Below are 19,845 nucleotides of genomic sequence, written 5' to 3' on the forward strand. Positions count from 1 at the left end.
GAATAATTTTAGATTCCCGCTGAAAATGATTTTTCATTTGATATTTGATATTTATATTAGAGTTCGATTAATTTCAGATTTGTGCCAGAAAGATAAAGCGCACCCTTATAAAGACCGACTCTGCATCAAAGACTCAAATCTAAAATTATTGATTAAGAATAAAATTAGCATTTTACCACAATTGAGGTTGATGATTAATGGATATTCTTGTATTACTTTATCAATCGAATTAGATCCCCTTCAAACATCTTTTGTTTATGACTTTTGGGGAAAGTATTTTTTCAAAAGTTAGTATCTTGCTAGTTGTCGAATAACTGAAGTTTAGTTATAAGATTCAAATATGAGAATTTAAGAGAATGATTGAGTTGATTTAATTGGTATTTTTTATTTGAAGTTTTAATTAAATATGGGATGTTCAAAATATTTTTTTGATTGACCTCGTATAGAATTTACTTAATATGATTATCTTTTTTATGCGGTTCGTTGGCTACTCTTGAATGAAAAAGAAATGCAACTCTAATTACTTTGGAATTAATTGTATATCCTGTTTCTAATAGGGATATTTGACGATTGGATTTGATTTAATTTTGACCATTATTTTCAGGTTTGTAAAAGTGCGAAAGAAAGCCGCACTTCAAATTATTCAAGAATAAAGGCTTTGAATTTCTCGATCCTTTGACTTACAATTAGTCACTTCTATTTTATGGGGGCGAAAAAGAGATAAAATTAAGCGATAGTGTCCCATTTTAATGTGGTAAAAGTTGTCGGTTTGAGTCTAATTATTCCTAGCTCCAAATTGAGTTTTCAAGTTAGATTTGCTCACTTTAAAATATAGTTTATCTTTTCCTAATAAACAACATAAAGAAAAAAGATTCAGATTTGAGAATTTCTTGTTTATCTGGATACTTCAAGAAACAATGAAAAACGTAATAGTATAGTATTTTCAACTAAGAAATTTTGTGTGTGAGAGTGACATATTGCAAAATTTATGTTAATATATTTATTTAATTAAGTATTTCTTCTTTGTTGTGTCATAGTGAAAAGATATGACTAATGCTAAATATTTGATACTCCCATAGTTCCAAATAAATAAATTATTGAGCTATTTTTTTAATGTCTAAAATAAATAAATTGTTCATTTTTTATGAGACGTGTTGAAATTTTTTTTTAATTTTTATTTATTTATTTAATGAGGTTCTTAAGTACTTCATATTTTCTAAAAGAATAATTTAAGAATAGCTAAAAAATAATAGTAAAAAGTAATCTGTAATTTATGTCATAAAAAAAATTCTTTCTAATAATTAATTTATTTTGGACTAGAGAAAGTAAATAACTATATTGAAAATTGTATATAAACTTAGTCAGAATTGAGAAGTATCTAAACCAAAATATTTTTCAAATTCAGCTTAACTAATACTATTTTCAAATAATCAAAGAGAAAGGAAACCAATGTCAAAGTTGAGTGAAGTTGGCAAAAATAAGTTGTTACTTGTTTGAGTTGTAATGACATAAGTCTATTTTTTCGGCAATTGTCGTTTCTATTTTTGTTTCTCATGTGATGTTTGATATCCGCATAACTAAATTCAAATTCATATATTATAGGATTCATATTTGAGGACGATACTCTGAATAAGATTATTTTTATTTTTAAAATTCAAATTTGAAATATCTGATTAAGGACGAAGAAATCTCAATCATCTCATCACAATGCATATTGATTTATTTCAATTTATGCGCACCTAAATTAATTTATTAGATACTTATTATTTTTCGACTTGATACATTTAATATTTTATTCTTCAATTAAATAGATCATATGGGTTTGCTGAACTAATTTGTGACTCATTGTTAATAGGCTGAATACCTCTATCCCTCAACTTTTTCATTAAATTTTTTAGATATCAAATTATGATAAAGATATTCTCTATTTATATTTTTAGATATCAAATTATGACAAGATATTCTCTATTTATATTTTGAGAAAAGTTTTGATACATATTTTTAAACATGCAACATAGATAAGTTAATCAAATAAAATACATTTTTCTTCTTTAATTATATATAACAATATCAATTGAAATGATATTTAAACTTTCATGGCTTGATAAAGAGAAAAAACATTTCCCCCTGAACTTGTCCTTCAAATTTACTTTAACACTTAAACTTAACTTTCGTTTATTTACCCCATTAATAACTTTTAAGTGAATTAAATTCATCTCCTATGACTGACGTGGCAAAAAAAATTGAGTGAAATTTTTTATTTTTAAAAAAAGGGCTCACTTTATTGTTATTATTATATTATTTTCTTTATTGTTTAGTCCTCTTTATTGCCTAATCACTAAAGGTCCTAAGGTCCTCTTTATTGTTTTCAATTCTGCTGAAAATTTCCTCTCTGAATTATGTGGTACAGGTTTGTTAGGAAAAATTTGCAAGGTACTTTGAGGTTGAATTGAAGAAGGTGAAACTAAAAGAAGGGTACTGTGTAATGGACCCTGCCAACGAAGTGGAGATGGTGGATGAGAATACAATATGTGTTGCCGCTATTCTTAGTTCCACTCTGACGGGAAAATTTGAGGATGTGAAGCTCCTGAACAAGCTCCTTACAGAAAAGAACTAGGAAACTGAGTGGATACATTGATCCATGTCGATGTTGCCAGTGGAGGATTTATTGCTCCTTTCTTGTGGCCAAATCTTGAATGGGATTTTCGCCCGCCTTTAGTGAAAGTATAATTGTCAGTGGCCACAAGTATGGCGTTGTATATGTTGGTGTCGGTTGGGTGATATGGCGGAGCAAGGATGATTTGTCTGATGAGCTTGTCTTTCATATAAACTACCTTGGATCTGATCAACCTACTTTTACTCTCAACTTCTCTAATGGTAATTTCAAATGCTCTTCATATGCAGTGACAAGAAATAGTAATGACTCGTCATTCAAAAGCTTTTGATATTCCTACTTGAGATTTTGTTTTAATGTTAACTTTGATGCTGTCTCCCAATTTCAGGTTCCTATCAAATAATTGATCCAAAATTTCATTTTTCGACAATCAAGAAAGCTTCAAGATTGATGAACAAGTTTGGTTCTTGGCCAACAATTTTATGTCATGTGAATAGCATCTATGCCATTTCTGAATTTGGGACTGTTTATACCATTTCTGTAAACATTTTTGAATAAGAGATTGAAAATTTGAGAGTTTTGAAATTTTGGGTTTTGGTTAATGTGAAAGAATTTGAATTTAAGATTTTGTATATTGATGTATTTTTGTAATCATGTACTTGTATTTAGTCCATTGTTGAATTTGCTCAAGTTAATTCAAGTTAATTTTACATTTGATGAAGAAAAAAATTCATTCAAAAGCTTGCAATAATGGTGAAAGAAAGAGAAAAAGGGGTGCTTTTATGTGAAGAAGAAGAAAAAGGAGGAAGGGACGGGGGAAGGGGGCGAGGGGCTGCTATAAAGAAGAAGAAGAAGAAGAAGGAGTTGGGGTGGGGGTGGGCGCTGTGAAGAAGAAGAAAGAAGTGGGTGGGGTCTATTTTATTTATATAAAATATATATTTTTATAAATATATATATATATATATATATATATATATATATATATATATATATATAAAATCTATTTTTTTAAAATTTAAAAATATATATAAGAGTATATTATATATATATATATATGTATGTATATATATATAAAAAAAATAGTATATATATATATTCTTTTTTTAAAAGAATATATAAAAAGTAAGTGTGTGGGATTATTTAAAAAAAAAATTTTAATTTATTATGTGGCAATGATATGACACTGATGTGGCAGTGATTTGACAATGACGTAGCGCGTGTGTATTGTACTCTCCTTTATGAGAGTTGAATTTTGACGTAAGAGGTGAATTTAATTCATTTGAAAATTGTTAAGGACTTAAATAAATAAAAATTAAGTTTAAGTTCTAAAGTAAATTTAGAGAACAAGTTAAAAAAAAAAATATTTTCTCCTTGATTAAATCAATGCATAAAATATATTATATTTTAAATTAATAATTTATCCACCGTACGACATTGACCCTTTTTAAAAAGCTACTGTGGCAGCATATTGCCGACAGTCCTTTGACAATCGACTTGACAATTTGCATAATCATATGTCTTTGCAAAATATTTTTTAGATTATATGAGTAATACAGTAATTAACAATTAAACTCCAAATCCTCTTTTTATACTTTAATTTGTTTAATTTACTTTATTTTTAATTTATTTTAAAATAAAAATTATTTTTTTCATTTTTAACAAATCTTTAATTTTAATCTTTACATAACATATTTAAGATCGTAAAATTTAATTTTTTTATTTTCTATAAATAAATCAAATAAATTAAAATGAAAGAAATACTTGTTTAAAGTAAAAGTAGACCATTTTGGCAAACTTTTGCCAGAAAAAGAAAAATAAAATTCGAAATAAGATTATATCGTAACATTCTCATAGTTATCTTAATCAACTAGAGACCTGAGAAACCTCACCTATCTTGGATTTTTTAAAATTATATTGTACTCAATCTAACTTGTTCCTGCTTAAATTAATCAATTGAGTATTTGAGAATCATACTTTTCAAGATTTGAATAAATAGGAAGAATAATTCAGCTAGTGTCATTTCTATCAAAACTAGCCGGCTTACGCCGTGCGACGCACAACTCAATATTGATTCTTAAAATTTTTACGTTATGTATAATTCTATCATTTAATTAAAAGCTTTATTTGTTTGGTTGATAAATTCTAAGTTAGACATATAATATTATATTTTGATTGATGAAATTTACATAACGATATTTTAAGTTGTTCAAACTTTTATGACATTAATAGTCAATTATATTTTTACAATAATTTAAGTTCTAAATTATTGTGATTTATAATATTTTTTTTTCTATTCTACTAATTAGAAGCGACATAGTGAAATTATTATAAAAAATACTTGTGATTTTTTTTTAAATGGCTCCATATAAGATGTCATGTTAATTTAAAACATCAAAAATTAATTTATCATTTTACGTCTATTTTACCTTTTTTTTATTAAATATTATTAATTTTTTAATACTTAAATGACATATAATAATTAAATATGGGTAATTTAGTAAAATTACGATTGAAGTAGTTGAAACAGTCATATCATAAATATCTATTTTAGTTTTTTTTATTAAATATTATTAATTTTTTAATACGTAAATGACTTATAAGAATTACTTAGGGGTAATATGGTAAAATCATGATTGAAACAACTGTGGTAGACATGTCGAATATGAGCATCCTGCTTCAGCTACTTATTGTGACTTCATATATAGGATACTACTAATATTATTTTTTTAATGCTTAAATAATCATAATAAGTAATTAGGGATGATATAGTAAAATCACGATTGGAGCCGCGAAACTGACATGTATTAAAAGTGATATAGCATAATAACTATAAAAAACTACTTGTGAAAATAACCTAAGTGAGCCTCATATAAGACGTCAAGCTAATTTAAAACATCAAGAGTTAATTTATTATTTTATGTTTATTTCATCTTTTTTATTAAATATTATTAATTTTTTAATACTTAGATGACTTATAAGAATTAATTAGGAGTGATATGGTAAAATTATGGTTGAAGCAGCTGAAGCAGACATGTCAGAAATATATATTTTACTTATTTGTATTAAATATTATTAATTTTTTAAGACGTAAATAACTTCTAATAATTAATTAAAGGTGATACAGTAAAAATACGTTTGTAGCAGCTGAAGCAGGCAGCTGAAACAGGCATGCCGACCTGCTGCCTGCTTCAGCATGAAACTCTCTCTTATATATAACTATTCAATTTAAGTGGCACAGTACTTAGATGACCATAATAATTAATAAGGGGTGATATAGTAAAATCGTAATTGAAGCAGCAAAGTAGACATGTATTGAATGAATTATAATAACTAATTAGAAGTGATATAATAAAATTAATATAAAAAATACTTTTAAAAAATTAGGTGGATCTAATATAAGACGTCAAGTTAATTTATATTAAATATTATTAATTTTTTTAAACTTAGATGATTTTATAATAATTTTTTAACATTAATTTTTAATACTTAGATGACTCATAATAATTAATCAGGGGTGATATAGTAAAATTACGTCAAATCAACCGAAGCAAACATGTCAAAAAAATTTGTATTTTTTTAATTAAATATTATTATTTTTTAATACGTAAATAACTTATAATAATTAATTAAAGGTGATACATTAAAATTATGATTGAAGCAGCTAAAAAAAAAATTTAAATAATAATAAGTGAAACTTTGAGGAACTTAGTAGTTATTTTGAAAACTTTCTTTTTATTAAATATTATTAATATTATAATACTTAAATGAAATAATTTATAATAATTAATCAGGGTAATATAATAAAATTAATGTTTGAAGTAGATGGAGCAGCCAGAACGATCCTAAGCTGCTCAAGGTTGCCGCTTCTATTATAGAGTAACTTAAAAATTATTAAAGAAAAAAATTACACAATGCGACAAATATTTAGATTATATTTACTATGTATAGATATAACTTCTATAAAATATGAAATATATTTACATTTTAAATTTTATAATAATACACAGAACACGTGCAGGGGCGGATCTAGGAGCACGGGTGAGGATTTTCAGAAATCCAGTAACTTTCGTGCGATTGTAATATTTATATTGAGAAATCTAATAAATATATAAGTATTATAAGTTGGGAGTTCATAGATAAAGTGTATTAGAGTGACTTGTAAAAGTTTTACTCCCTCATTGAAAAAAGAATGACCTACTTTGATTTAACACAAAGTTTAAGAAAATACAAAGTTAAAGAAAATAAAAGAGACCTTTGAATCTTGTGACTTTAAATTAAAGTAGTGTCAAATGTACCAAATGTCCTTTAATCTTATGGTCTTAAATGTGTCATATGGAAATTTAAAATTAAAGTATTCAAAAAAAAAGGAAAGAAATCATTCTTTTTGAAACACACGAAAAAAATAGACCATTCTTTTTTAAAATGAAGAAAGTATTAATTTCTTTTGATTTTATTTTTATCTGAGAATCGATAAAATAAGTGTTTTACCAATTCAACCTTTTATCATGATGTGAATCTTATCCAAAACTTCAAATTTACTTGTCATTGTCAATGTTAATCAAATGTATTTGGCTGCTCTATTTGATGTATTTTTATTCGTTCCAGTCGATTTCCCATTTGAAGGCACGTTTAATTTGCTTGAAATAATCCTAGGAACATGCAAAGTCACGTAAGCAATGAGGAGATCCTCCGAATATAATCGTGATGTCTGAATTAACTTTTAAATCCTCAATTATATTCATACTTGACACCAGGGCACAGCTAGCATATAAATAAAAGGATTCGTACAAACATTCTTCGGTAAAAAATTATGTTATTTATAAATAATTAAAAATATATTTTATGTATACATAATAAATATTAAACCCCCTCGATTTGTTCATATATACATTTTTAAATCTCCTCAATAAAAAATCTAGCTCGACACCTTCCACCAGCATAGTCTGTCCACTAAAACTGGAATTTTCATAATTATGTTCTGAAAATTTTCATTTCTCAAAAAAGGGCAGACAATGTTTGTTGATTGTTATATCAAAGTCAACCATTAGGGCTTTCGTGTTTGATAAGCTTATTAATTTTTTGAAATATTTATGACAAGCATATCACTATCACAAGCGCATCTAACATGTAAGTTGTAACCTATGAATTTAGGTGAATTCGATAGATTTTGGTCAAATCCTGCTTTCATAGCAATTCATGTCAACAATATCTTTGGGTGAAAACTATTTCAGCCCCAACTTTACTTTAAAAATTAATTTTTTTTCTCAATATTGAATAATAATCATACTTCCCCTTTATTTTATGCATTATTCATTTTATCCTTATAATTTTAATCCTACATTTATTTAAGAGATAATTACATAACTTAGTCAATATTAACTCCTAATTACTTTATTTAGCCTAGTTTCAATTAATTACAATTCATAATCTCCTCTTACCTATTAATTTTTCATAATTACAATTTATAGCCAGAGAAATTGAAAAAAAAAACTTGTTCTTAATTTCTTGTTGTTTGAGTCTTTATAATTTTGCTAAATTATAAACCTACTCTTCTCTCCGGCGAACCCATCGCCTCCGCCACCCTCAGTCAGTGAGAACCCAATCAGCAAATCCGCGTCGCCCCTCCATCGCATGCGTCCGTCACCGCCATCTCCGACCATATTCCGATCGAAGAACTCCATCGCCGCCTCCGTCGAACCAGCCGCCGTCCCTTCCGTTTCCGGCGAAAGTAGTCAGCAACCACCGACCAAGCACCGCCCCCTACTCCTTCCTCCTCTCTCTGGCGACGCTCTGTCTATCGGATCTCCGCCCAAACGCTTCACCTCCTCGCCATAGCCGCCGTAACAAGAAGCGAACCAGCCACCGTCGTTGGTCCTCGCCACCGTTGCCGCATCTCAACCACCAGCCTCCGTCGCCGCCAACAGCAGTAACTCCAGCAAGCCACCGCCGCCTCCCTCAACACTTTCGCCGGCCAAATAATCACCACAACAACCTTCAAGGACTACCAACGCTGTTCCCGAGAACACTATTTCGGCGACACTATTCCGGCGACCAATTTCTACCGTAAATTATCGGAATCCAGCGACTTAACCAAGTATAAGGACATAGCCCAACTTTGATCAGGTGCACTCGATCCATCTTTTCTAGTTGTGTATAGCTTTCTTGATTTTTAGGGGCTGCTACTGATAGTGTTCTGCACTATTCTTGTTGTGATTCCTGTTTCATAGCGTCTTGGATGATTATCTGGTTGTGGGTGTCGAATTTCTTGTTGATTGGTTACTTTGTAATAGTGTTGTACGTGTGAATCTCTTTATTGTTCTTAGTAGTTTTGGAGTGTGTTATCTTGTTTGATTACTGTTACTCTATTTACTAGCATATCCATTAAGTGTGGTAGTATTAGTTCCCGCTATTGACTATTGTGTACCAAAATTTGTATATCCCCCTTTGTTATCTTTCTTTCCTTTTTCCTTTCTTCCCTTTGTTACATAGTGACTGTGATTGGTGAGGGTAGACTAGGGGCATGTCATAGGTCGGGGTCGGGGTTAGGAATTGTTGGGTCTGGGTCGGGGTTTGGGGGGGTTGGATTTGGTTCGGGTCTAGGAACGAGTTTGGGGTCAGGGGATGATACAAAAATAATCACAGATATGGACTTATGAGAGTGCATTTTAGGTCCGACTTGGTGTGTGCAATTAAAGTGCAAAAGGGAACCTAAGTGCACTAAAAATCAGCCAACATATTACACTTGATGGGCACCTAAGTCTCTAAGGGGCCTTTTGGTCTTTTTGTATTTTATTTATAACCTAGGATAAATAGAACATTGTAGGGCTTTTAGACTTAGTTTATTGATGATGTTGTAAGTCTTAATACATTGGAAAACACAAGTCCTCTCTTCTCTTTGGAAGCAAAACCGAAACTAGGATACAACAATAGGGTGGATTCTCTTTTGTTGTTGTTTGCTCGGAAACATTGATGCTTGGGAGGTAGATTCCGATCTTATGTCTTTGTAAGAGATAGATTTATTATTGTGTGTAGTGTTAAGGGTCCAAGATTGTCCATTCTTGGGTTCTTAAGATTATACCTTTATGTGGTCTATCTATCTATCCTTTCACCTTCTTGTAATCTTGTTTATTGTTTGTGTTGTAATCTTGTGTTCTTGTTGTTATTGTTAAATCCGAATCTTGTGTCTTCTTTTTTACCATCTTTTGTTAATCTTGTTCTTGTTCTTGTTGCTGTTTTGGTGCTAAAATACACATTGTATCTTGTATTCTTCTTGTTGATAGCGAATCCGAGAATGGTCTCCATCTTGGTCCTCGGATTTTTAAGATTGTGGACTGATTTGGAGTATGTTTTGTGCCTTTCGTTGTCATTCTTGTATCACTAGGGGTAGTAAGGTTAGGCGGGATAAGAGAGCTTCTAGGTTGCGAGTTGGGTCTTGGAACATTGGTACTTTGCAGGGTAAGTCTATAGAGCTGGTGAAGATTCTTAGAAAGAGGAGGGTTAGTGTAGCGTGTATCCAGGAAACTAAATGGGTAGGCACTAAAGCGAGAGAAGTGGATGGATATAAGTTGTGGTACTCGGGTAGCGTGAGACATAGAAATGGGGTAGGTATCTTAGTAGATGAAGATCTTAGGGAGCAGGTGGTAGAGATAAAGAGAGTTAGTGATAGACTGATGTCTATTAAGTTAGTCATGGTAGGGTCTACGATGAACGTTATTACTGCCTATGCCCCACAAGTAGGTTTGGACGAAGAGGAGAAGAAGGAATTCTGGGAGGTTTTAGATGAGGTGGTGAGGAACATCCCGAACACTGAGAAGCTTTTCGTGGGAGGGAATTTCAATGGGCATATTGGGTCTTTGTCGAGAGGGTATGATAATGTGCATGACGGTTTCGGTTTTGGTGAGAGGAATGAAGGAGAAACTTTTCTGATGGATTTTTCTAGGGTTTTTGGGTTGTGGATAGCAAATTTGAGCTTTTCGAAGAAGGAGGATCACCTTATTACGTTTCGTAGTTCAGTGGCCAAGACTCAGATAGACTTTTCACTTCTTAGAAAAGGGGATAGAGCGCTATATAAAGACTGTAAAGTCATACCTAGCGAGAATCTAGGGCGCTATGTAAAGATTGTAAAGTCATACCTAGCGAGAATCTCTCGACTCAACATAGGTTGTTGGTGAGGGACATGGTTATCAATAAGGACAAAAAAAAAGAAGTAGAGAGGCGCGATCTAGGATTAAGTGGGGGAGCCTGACTTTGGCTAGTGCTTTGGAGATGGAAGAGAAGTTAAAGAGTAGGGGGGCTTGGGAGAGTAGAGGAGGGTGGATAATATGTGGGAGACGACTTCCAGTTGTATTAGGGAGACCGCTAGAGAGGTGTTGCGTGTCTCGAGAGGTCGATCTAGCAAACATCGAGGAGACTGGTGGAGGAACAAAGAGGTCAAGAGAAAGGTGGAGTCTAAGAAGGTGGCTTATGCTAAGTTGGTTGGGAGAAAGGATGATGAGGAAAGACAGAAGAATAAGGATGAGTATAAGATTGCTAGAAGAGAAGCTAAGTTAGCGGTTACGGCGGCTAAGACAACAACTTTTGAGAGTTTGTATGTAGATTTATAGGAGAAAGACGTAGATAAGAAGTTGTATAGGATGGCCAAGGCCAGAGACCGGAGGGCTCGTGACCTTGACCAAGTGAAGTGCATTAAAGGAGAGGATGATATAGTGTTGGTTGAGGATGCCCTCATTAGGGAGAGGTGACAGTCCTATTTTCATAAATTTTTGAACGACGAGGGGGACAAAGGTTCTGTGTTAGGAGACTTGGAGATATATGAGGAGGGTCGCAATTATAGTTATTGTAGGCGTATCGAGGTTGAGGAGGCCAAGGGAGCTATTTTCAGGATGTGGCGGGGTAGGGCGACGGGGCCAGACGAGATTCTAGTAGACTTTTAGAAGAGCACTAGCGGGCAGGTCTGGAGTGGTTGACAAGGCTGTTTAACATTATTTTTAGAGCTGCTAAGATGCCTGAAGCATGGAGGTAGAGCACGATGATTCCAGTGTATAAGAACAAGGGAGACATTTAGAGTTGTAACAACTATAGAGGTATTAAGTTGTTGAGTCATACTATGAAGGTTTGGGAAATGGTGGTAGAGTTGAGGATGAGGAGGATCATGACGATCTCTGAGAATCAGTTCGGTTTTATTCCTGATCGCTCGACCACTGAGGCCATTCACCTTGTGAGGAAATTAGTGGAGCAGTTTTAAGAGAGGAAGAAGGACTTGAACATGGTGTTTATTGATCTAGAGAAGGCATATGACAGAGTTCCCAGGGAGATTCTGTGGAGGTGCTTGGAGGCTAGAGGGGTGGCCGTGGCATACATTAGGTCGATTCAGGATATGTATGATGGTGTGAAGAATCGTGTGAGGTCGGTAGGTAGAGATTCAGAGCACTTCACAGTTTTGATAGGGTTGCACCAGAGATCGACTCTTAGCCCGTTTCTATTTGCCCTAGTGATGGATGTTTTGATGCGACATATTCAAGGGGAGGTGCCTTGGTGTATCTTATTTGCAGATGATGTGGTTCTGATCGACGAGACTCGGGGTGGAGTTAATGGCAAGTTGGAGGTTTGGAGACAGACACTTGAATCTAAAGGTTTTTGGTTAAGTAGAATAAAGACAGAGTACTTGGAGTGTAAGTTCAGTAATATATCTCAAGAAGATGGAGTGGTTGTGAAGCTAGACTCTCAGTCCATCCAAAAGAGGGAGAGTTTCAAGTATCTGGGTCTATAATTCAGGGTAATGGTGAGATTGATGAGGATGTCACGCATCATACTGAGGCAGAGTGGTTGAAGTGGAGGCTCGCTTCGGGAGTCCTTTGTGATAAGAAGGTGTCCCTGAAGCTTAAAGGTAAGTTCTACAGAGTGGTAGTCCAGACGGCTATGCTGTATGGAGCGGAGTGTTGGCCAGTTAAGAACTCCCACATCCAAAAGGTGAAGGTGGCGGAGATGCGAATGTTGCGATGGATGTGTGGACATACCAGGAAAGATAGGGTGAGAAATGAGATTATTCGGGAGAAGGTAGGAGTTTCCTCGGTGGAGGATAAGTTGCGAGAAGTGAGGTTACGTTGGTTCGGGCATATGATGAGGAGGGGCCCTGATGCTCCAGTGAGGAGGTGTGAGACTCTGGCTATGGATGATTTTAGACGGGCTAGAGGTAGATCGAAGAAATATTAGAGGAAGGTGATTGGGCATGATATAGAGCAATTACAGCTTACAGAGGACATGACCCTTGATAGGAAGTTGTGGAGGACGCTGATTAGGGTAGAGGGTTAGGGGGTGGGAGCGCGACGGTAGTAATAGGGAAGTGCTCCTTTGGGTCTGGAGTTTTTGGTTCATAGTGTTGGGGCTGTAGTTTTTGGGGTTAGTGGTGTTGGTTTTTTTGTATCCCGTACTAGTTTATTATGCACTTATCTTTTGTGTTTGTTATACTGTTAGTTTGTTTTGTGTACCATACTAGTTTATATCTGCTTACTTTTTGTATTTGTTATACTGTTATTGGTCCTAAGCTGGGAATCTATCGGAAACAGCCTCTCTACTTTTCTTGAGGTAGTGTTATGGTTTGCATACACTCTACTCTCCCCAGACCCCACTAGGTGGGAATACACTGGGTATGTTGTTGTTGTTGTAATTACAATTCATAGTCTCTCTCATGTGTTTTTTCCTTTTCTCTATTTTCTATTACTTTTTTTTCTTTTTCAGTTTTTTGCTGCATTTTTTCTTTTTCGTTTTCTTTTTTTCCTTTTGTTTTTTTTTTTCTTTTTTTTTTTTTCAATTTTTTCTTTTTTCGTTGTCTTTTTTTCATTTTGTCTTTTTTTTCTTTTTCTTCTTCTCCTTTTTATTTTTCTCCTTTTTTTTATTTTTTTCTCTATTTTATATTACTCTCCTTATTTTTTTGTATTTCTTCTCCTTTTTCTCACATTTTTTCTCTTTTTTTTTCTTTTTCTTTTTCTCCTTCTTTTCATTTGTGTGAACTAGCAAATACAAATACAAGTGCGAACTATAAAATATAAATAGAAAGGCGAATTATAACATACAAATACAAGTGAAAACTATAAAATACAAATACAAATGCGAACTATAACATCTAGATACGAGTGTGAACTATCATTTATATTTTTTAATTATTGAAAAGGAACGATTGATTTTCTTTTTTTTACGAATACTTGTTTGTATTTGTTTATACGAGTTGTATTTATTAATACAAATAAATACAATTCAAATTGTTATAAAAATACAATATATACAAATGCAATAGGTATTTGTATTTTTAAAATCATTGATTTTATTTGTCTGTGATTGTATTTGTATCAAGTGATATTTATTTATTTACAAATACGAATAATAATTTTGATGTACAAATACAAAATGGTACATTTGTATCAAATGATACATTGCATATTTATATACTTTAGAATCAAGAAAATACAATTAATGCATTTACTTGTTTGTATACAAATACAAATGATAAATTGTATATAATCACGGCTAACTACAATATGCAATCAACTTACAAGTACAAATACAAAATAATTCTTTAAAAATAAAAAGACATCAATGAAAATAGAATACAAATATAAATATAATCTAAAATACAAACACAATAAAATCATAATACAAATATAATCTAATAAGTATGGGACCAAATCCCTATAATTTCACAAACAAAATGCATATGTTATTAACTGAAAAAGATCCAAATAGTGGATTATTAGCACTACAAAAGGAAGCATTAATCAAACTAGAACAATTAAGTATTTCGCATTGGGTATATATAAAGAAATTCCTACAAGATTATTTTTATTATTGCACCGTCAGCGGAAATACTTTTAATGAAGAATTAGGCAAAAAATTATTCAATAAATTACCTGGAGCCTTAGGAAGAGAAATAGAAGATAGATGGTATAAAAGAAATGGGGTAGTAGCCAACCCAAATTTAAAATGGACAATAGGACATAGAACGCAACATATAATGGATATATTAACAGAAAAATGTACAAACATACAAATACAAAAACAATTAAAAAAAAATGAAATGAATTTCTGTAAATCTGTTATCTATACAACCCAGAATTACGATCAGAAACAATACAGAAAATATAAGAAGAAACATAATCAAAAACCATATAGTCGTAAACAATACTTCTTAAGAAAATCAAAAGCTAAAAAACCATGGTTAAATAGAAATACACATGTTAGGAAATATAGAAATGATAGAAATTATAAAAACAAATTAGAATGCTATACTTGTGGAAGCATCAACCATTTAGCTAATGTATGTCCTAAAAGAAATAATAATAGAACTAAAAATTCTCAACTAATAGAAGATTTCCAAGAAACTTTATTAAATGTAGACGAATACATGTCAGATATAGAAAGTATATACTCAATAATAAGTATTGATATAAATGATAAAGATAATCCAAAATCTGATTCTTCAGAATCAGAAGAGGATAACTTAGTTAATGAGCTAAGACAAGAGATAGAGGATTTAGACTTAAACAACCTAGTAATCAATAATTTAATGAATACTACTCAAGAATGTATACATGAATTCCAAAGAAATAAAGGTCTAGACAGTAATAGATGTCGTATCTGTAATTGGTATCCAAGTAAAGACAATAGAGCTAAATGCAAAAAATGTTACTTAGAAGCATGTATAAATTGTATAGAAAACACCTTAAAAATACAAGTGGAACCCGAAGTAAATAACGGACAAAAATATACGAATAATCAAATCCTAAATCTAAGGGTGTCTACTTTAGAAACCAGAGTAAATGATTTAGAACAAAGATTAACTATGCTAGAAAAAGGAAAAACCAAAATCGCCATAGAAGAAACAGATACACAAGAGGCGGTACATTTAGAAAAACTAGAAGCAGAACTTATGAATTTAGAAAATAATGACACTAGTCTAATATGCAACGAAGATAAAGAATTCTCTACTATAAAAGTTTTAGTAAAAATTAAAATAAAAGATGTAGAAATAGAAACTCTAGCATTAGTAGATCCCGGATGTACTAGCTGTTTAATCAATAAAGAAATAGTAGCGAAATATTTACTAAAAGTACTTGAAAGACCTATAACAGCCACTCAAATGGATGGATCACAAAATATCTATAATTATACATGCACAAATAAGTTTTTTAAATACATGCAATAAATTCTATAACCCAATTTACAATGTTAATAAAATATTAGCAAGAGATTTAAATATAGGATCAGATTTTGTTATCGGACTAAGATTTTGTATACAGAATAAAGGAGGATGTCTCTTAACAAGAGATGGAATAATGCTCTTTAAAAATTTAACTTATACACTAGTACAAACAGTAACATTGCCAACAGTATATAGAATACTAAACACAAATAAAACAAGATTGCTTCCAGAACCATGTTGCGACAATTGCCAAAACAATCAATGACAAAATAGCAACCTGTCAAAAGAAAACAAAAATATAAAAGAAAACCTAGAAGAAGTTAGAAATTATACTCTGTTTAATGCAGAAGGACAAGAATGCTTAACAGATATAGAAAAAGACTATACCCTAATAAGTATAGAAACTCAGTTCTATAATTTTAGAAAAGGAATGGATAAAATAGGAATAATAAATAGTCCAAAAGATTTAGAAAATATAATATCTATATTAGATAGAATGAAAATAATAGGAGAAAGACTGTTAGCCCATTGGGACGCTAACGAGATAATGTGTAAATTAGATATAATTAATTCGAAATACACTATAAAAACAGCACCTATAGAAGCAAATAATGAAGATACTAAAGAGTTTGATATACAAATAAAGGAACTTTTACAATTAGAAGTAATAAGAAGATCTACCTCTAGGCATAGATCGGCTGTATTTATGGTAAGAAATCATAGTGAATAAATAAGAGGTAAAGCTCGTATGGTAATTAACTATAAAAGATAAAATGATAACACCCGAACAGATGCATATAAACTACCAGATAAAAGTGAGTTAATTAATAGAATTCAAAATAAAAAAGATATATAGTAAATTTGACTGTAAGTCAAGTTACTGGCAAGTCAAAATGCACCCAGACAGCATAGAATGGACAGCATTCACATGTCCAGGTGGACATTTTGAATGGTTAGTTATGCCATTTGGGTTAAATACAGCTCCACCCATTTTTCAATGAAAAATGAATAACATATTTGGAGAATATAAACATTTCATATTAGTATATGTAGATGATATTTTGGTATTCAGTCAAAATATGCAAGAATACTTAGGACACTTACAAATAATTTTCAGATTATTTGTTAAACATGGAATAATAATAAGTAAAAAGAAAATGGAATTATGTAAGACTTATATTAGGAATAACTTTAGGAAATGGAAAAGTAAAACTCCAACCACACATTACAAAGAAGGTATTAGAAATGCCAGATAAATTAGAAAAGACAAAAGATTTACAAAAATTTCTAGGATTAATAAATTATGCAAGAAATTTTATTCAAGACTTAGGAAAAATAGCAGGACCATTATACGCAAAGACAGGTAGTAAAGGGCAGAAAAATTTCAATATAGAAGACATTAAATTAATCCAAAAAATAAAAGAAAAAATTAAAAATATTCCAGATCTAAAAATTCCATTAGAATCAGATTATTTAATCATTCAAACAGATGGAAGTGATTTAGGATGGGGAGCTATCTTAAAGGCACGACCTAATAAATACAGTAATAAAAATGAAAAACAAATATGTGGATATCAGAGTGGGGCATATAAAGAAAAAGGAAACATGAGTGCTATAGACCTAGAAGTATTAGCTATAATATACGGGTTAAATAGTTTCAAATTATATATTCTAAATAAAGAAGAAATTTTAGTTAGAACAGATTGTGAAGCTATAGTTAAATTTCATAAAAAAATAAATGATAAAACTAGTAGTAGAAGAAGATGGCTAAATTTTACAGACACCATATCTGTTTACAAGAATATAGTATTTGAACATATAAAAGGTAAAGAAAACGAATTAGCAGACCAGTTAAGTAAACTACAACTGGGAATAAATAAATAATTTTAATCTCACTCATTTGTTTTCGGCATGAGACCAACAGGACAACCTCCTGCAGACAAAGGCAAAGGTGTAGCTTCGTCTTCAGAGTCGTATCAACAAACAATGTTAGGTAATTTAAATTTTAGACCATTAGAATCTTTAGAGACAATGGAAAGAATTCACTTCGGACCATTTAATTTAATTGCTTACCCTGAGAGTAATATATCCTTTAGAGTAAGACCAGATTACATTTTAGATAGACCCCAAAGGTGTTTAGTAGATAACCTTTGGATCTCTTATAATAAACAAAACCGTAATCATTTTATGGCATCCATGAACTCTTTATGCCATTACATGGCAGAAAAGAGTAGGCCTAGGTTTAAATACTATGTAGTCATTCATGAAAAAACTAACGGAATTTTCCAAACATGGTTAGAAGTGTTAGATTTAATACAAGGTTTTAAAGCCCCTCTTTTTAAAGGTTTTAATGATTTTACCGAAGCCACCAATCATGCTAGAGGATATTTAGGACCAAACTACTATATATCTCCTTCACTCAGACAAAATCCAGATCAAATACCTCAGTATAATTTGCAAAAAGAGATTGGAAAAATTATTTTCTGCAACCATTGTTTTTCAATGACGGAGAATTTCAAGAAACTAAATGCCCAGAAAGAATTACTCCTCGTGGAAAACGCTAGATTAATAAAGCAGATACAATTATTAGAAGCAAGACTCAACCAGCAGACAAATGTAAGCAAGACGAATGCAAAAACACAGACTCAGAAATGCTCAGAAATCTAGTATTTTAAAATCTTCTCCGATAGCCGATATTTGTTCTTCTCTATAATGTCTATATAACTGATTGTCTGTAGAAAAATATCCGGCGTTATATAGTGTTTTAGGATTTAATAATTTTAATTGATGTTGTTGGAAAATTTGTAAATCTTTGTCTACATCTATTATTTCATTAAGTTCTTGGTTCTGCTCCATATTAGGTTGTCTTCTGCATATTCTAGATAATATATTATTATTTCCTATTCTATTCTCTGAAAAACTTATTCTTTGTCTTTCTTCTCCCTGTCTTTCATTATTTTCGATGGTTCTCTGTCTATTTGATAGAAAGTCCATTTTTGTGGTTTTCTTATTATATTTTTTCGTTCTTGTTTAGGAGCTAATTCAATTCGTTTTAATTGGTTAATACGTTCGTCTATTTCAAAGTTATTTTTTGGTTGGACTTCTTTATTTTTTATTAAGATGTCTATTTTCTTATGTAGTTCGGGTATTTCTGGTTCTTCCTGGAGGGGTTTTTGAGTTTCTTTGCCTTTAATTAATATGTCTATCTTTTTGTGTAAGTCTAATAATAACTCTATTATGGTATTATTTTATTTTAGTAAAATTTTATCTGTTTGACTTGAAGGTATATACTTAGATAATCCTTCTGGTTCGCTATGATAATTTCTTGATTTTTCTAGTGCTTTACTATAATTTATATCTTCTTCACTCATGAAAGTGATATTTCTTCTAATCTTTTTGTTATTTCTTGCAAATCTTTGATCTCTGTTGTTATATTTTCTACTTGTTCTACAAGCTTAGATATTAGTTGAGTTGTTTTTACTTCCAATTCTTTAGGTCTTTCTATTATGGTTTTTATTAGTTTTTCAATTTCTAATTTTGTAGGTATTTTTTCTAAATTAAACTTGTAATTTAAATACTGGATTTTTCTGTCTATTTCTACTTCTTGTGACTTTAAATAATCTAAATTTTGTTCTATCTTATCTAGTGTCTTTTTATGTTTATTCTGAGTAACTTCTATTTTTTCTAAAATTCTTATTATACTATTATCCTTTTCCTAAATTTTTTTGCTTGAATTTATCGAAAAGTCTATTATTGTGTTATATTGTTTATCTTCTGAATGTAAAATATGTTCACCCTGGTTGAAATTACACTTTATAATGGAGTTATCTTTTAATACTCTATATTTCTTTTCTGGTTGAAATCTAAGATCTAGGTAATCGAGGTGTTTTAACGAAGCTATCTTGTTATCCTAAGTGGTTTAAGTTAAGGTATTTTTTGCTTAGCTTAATTTGATATTTCAATCTATTATTTGTATAGGTTATATCCAATTCTACTTCTTGTATATTTTCTATCAGCCTAGATTGTTCGCTAATTA

General features: G+C 31.1%; 1 protein-coding gene across 1 annotated transcript; it reads left to right on the forward strand.

Moving 5' to 3' along the window:
- Positions 1–2,326: 2,326 nt before the first annotated feature.
- On the forward strand, positions 2,327–3,343 carry LOC107877256 (glutamate decarboxylase-like). The gene is made up of 2 exons (XM_016723940.2): positions 2,327–2,877; positions 3,003–3,343. The coding sequence occupies exons 1-2, from the start codon at positions 2,697–2,699 to the stop codon at positions 3,170–3,172; spliced, it is 351 nt and encodes a 116-aa protein (XP_016579426.2). The 5' UTR covers positions 2,327–2,696; the 3' UTR covers positions 3,173–3,343.
- Positions 3,344–19,845: the final 16,502 nt, after the last annotated feature.

Source organism: Capsicum annuum, chromosome 11 (assembly GCF_002878395.1).
Source record: "Capsicum annuum cultivar UCD-10X-F1 chromosome 11, UCD10Xv1.1, whole genome shotgun sequence".
Taxonomy (NCBI): domain Eukaryota; kingdom Viridiplantae; phylum Streptophyta; class Magnoliopsida; order Solanales; family Solanaceae; genus Capsicum; species Capsicum annuum.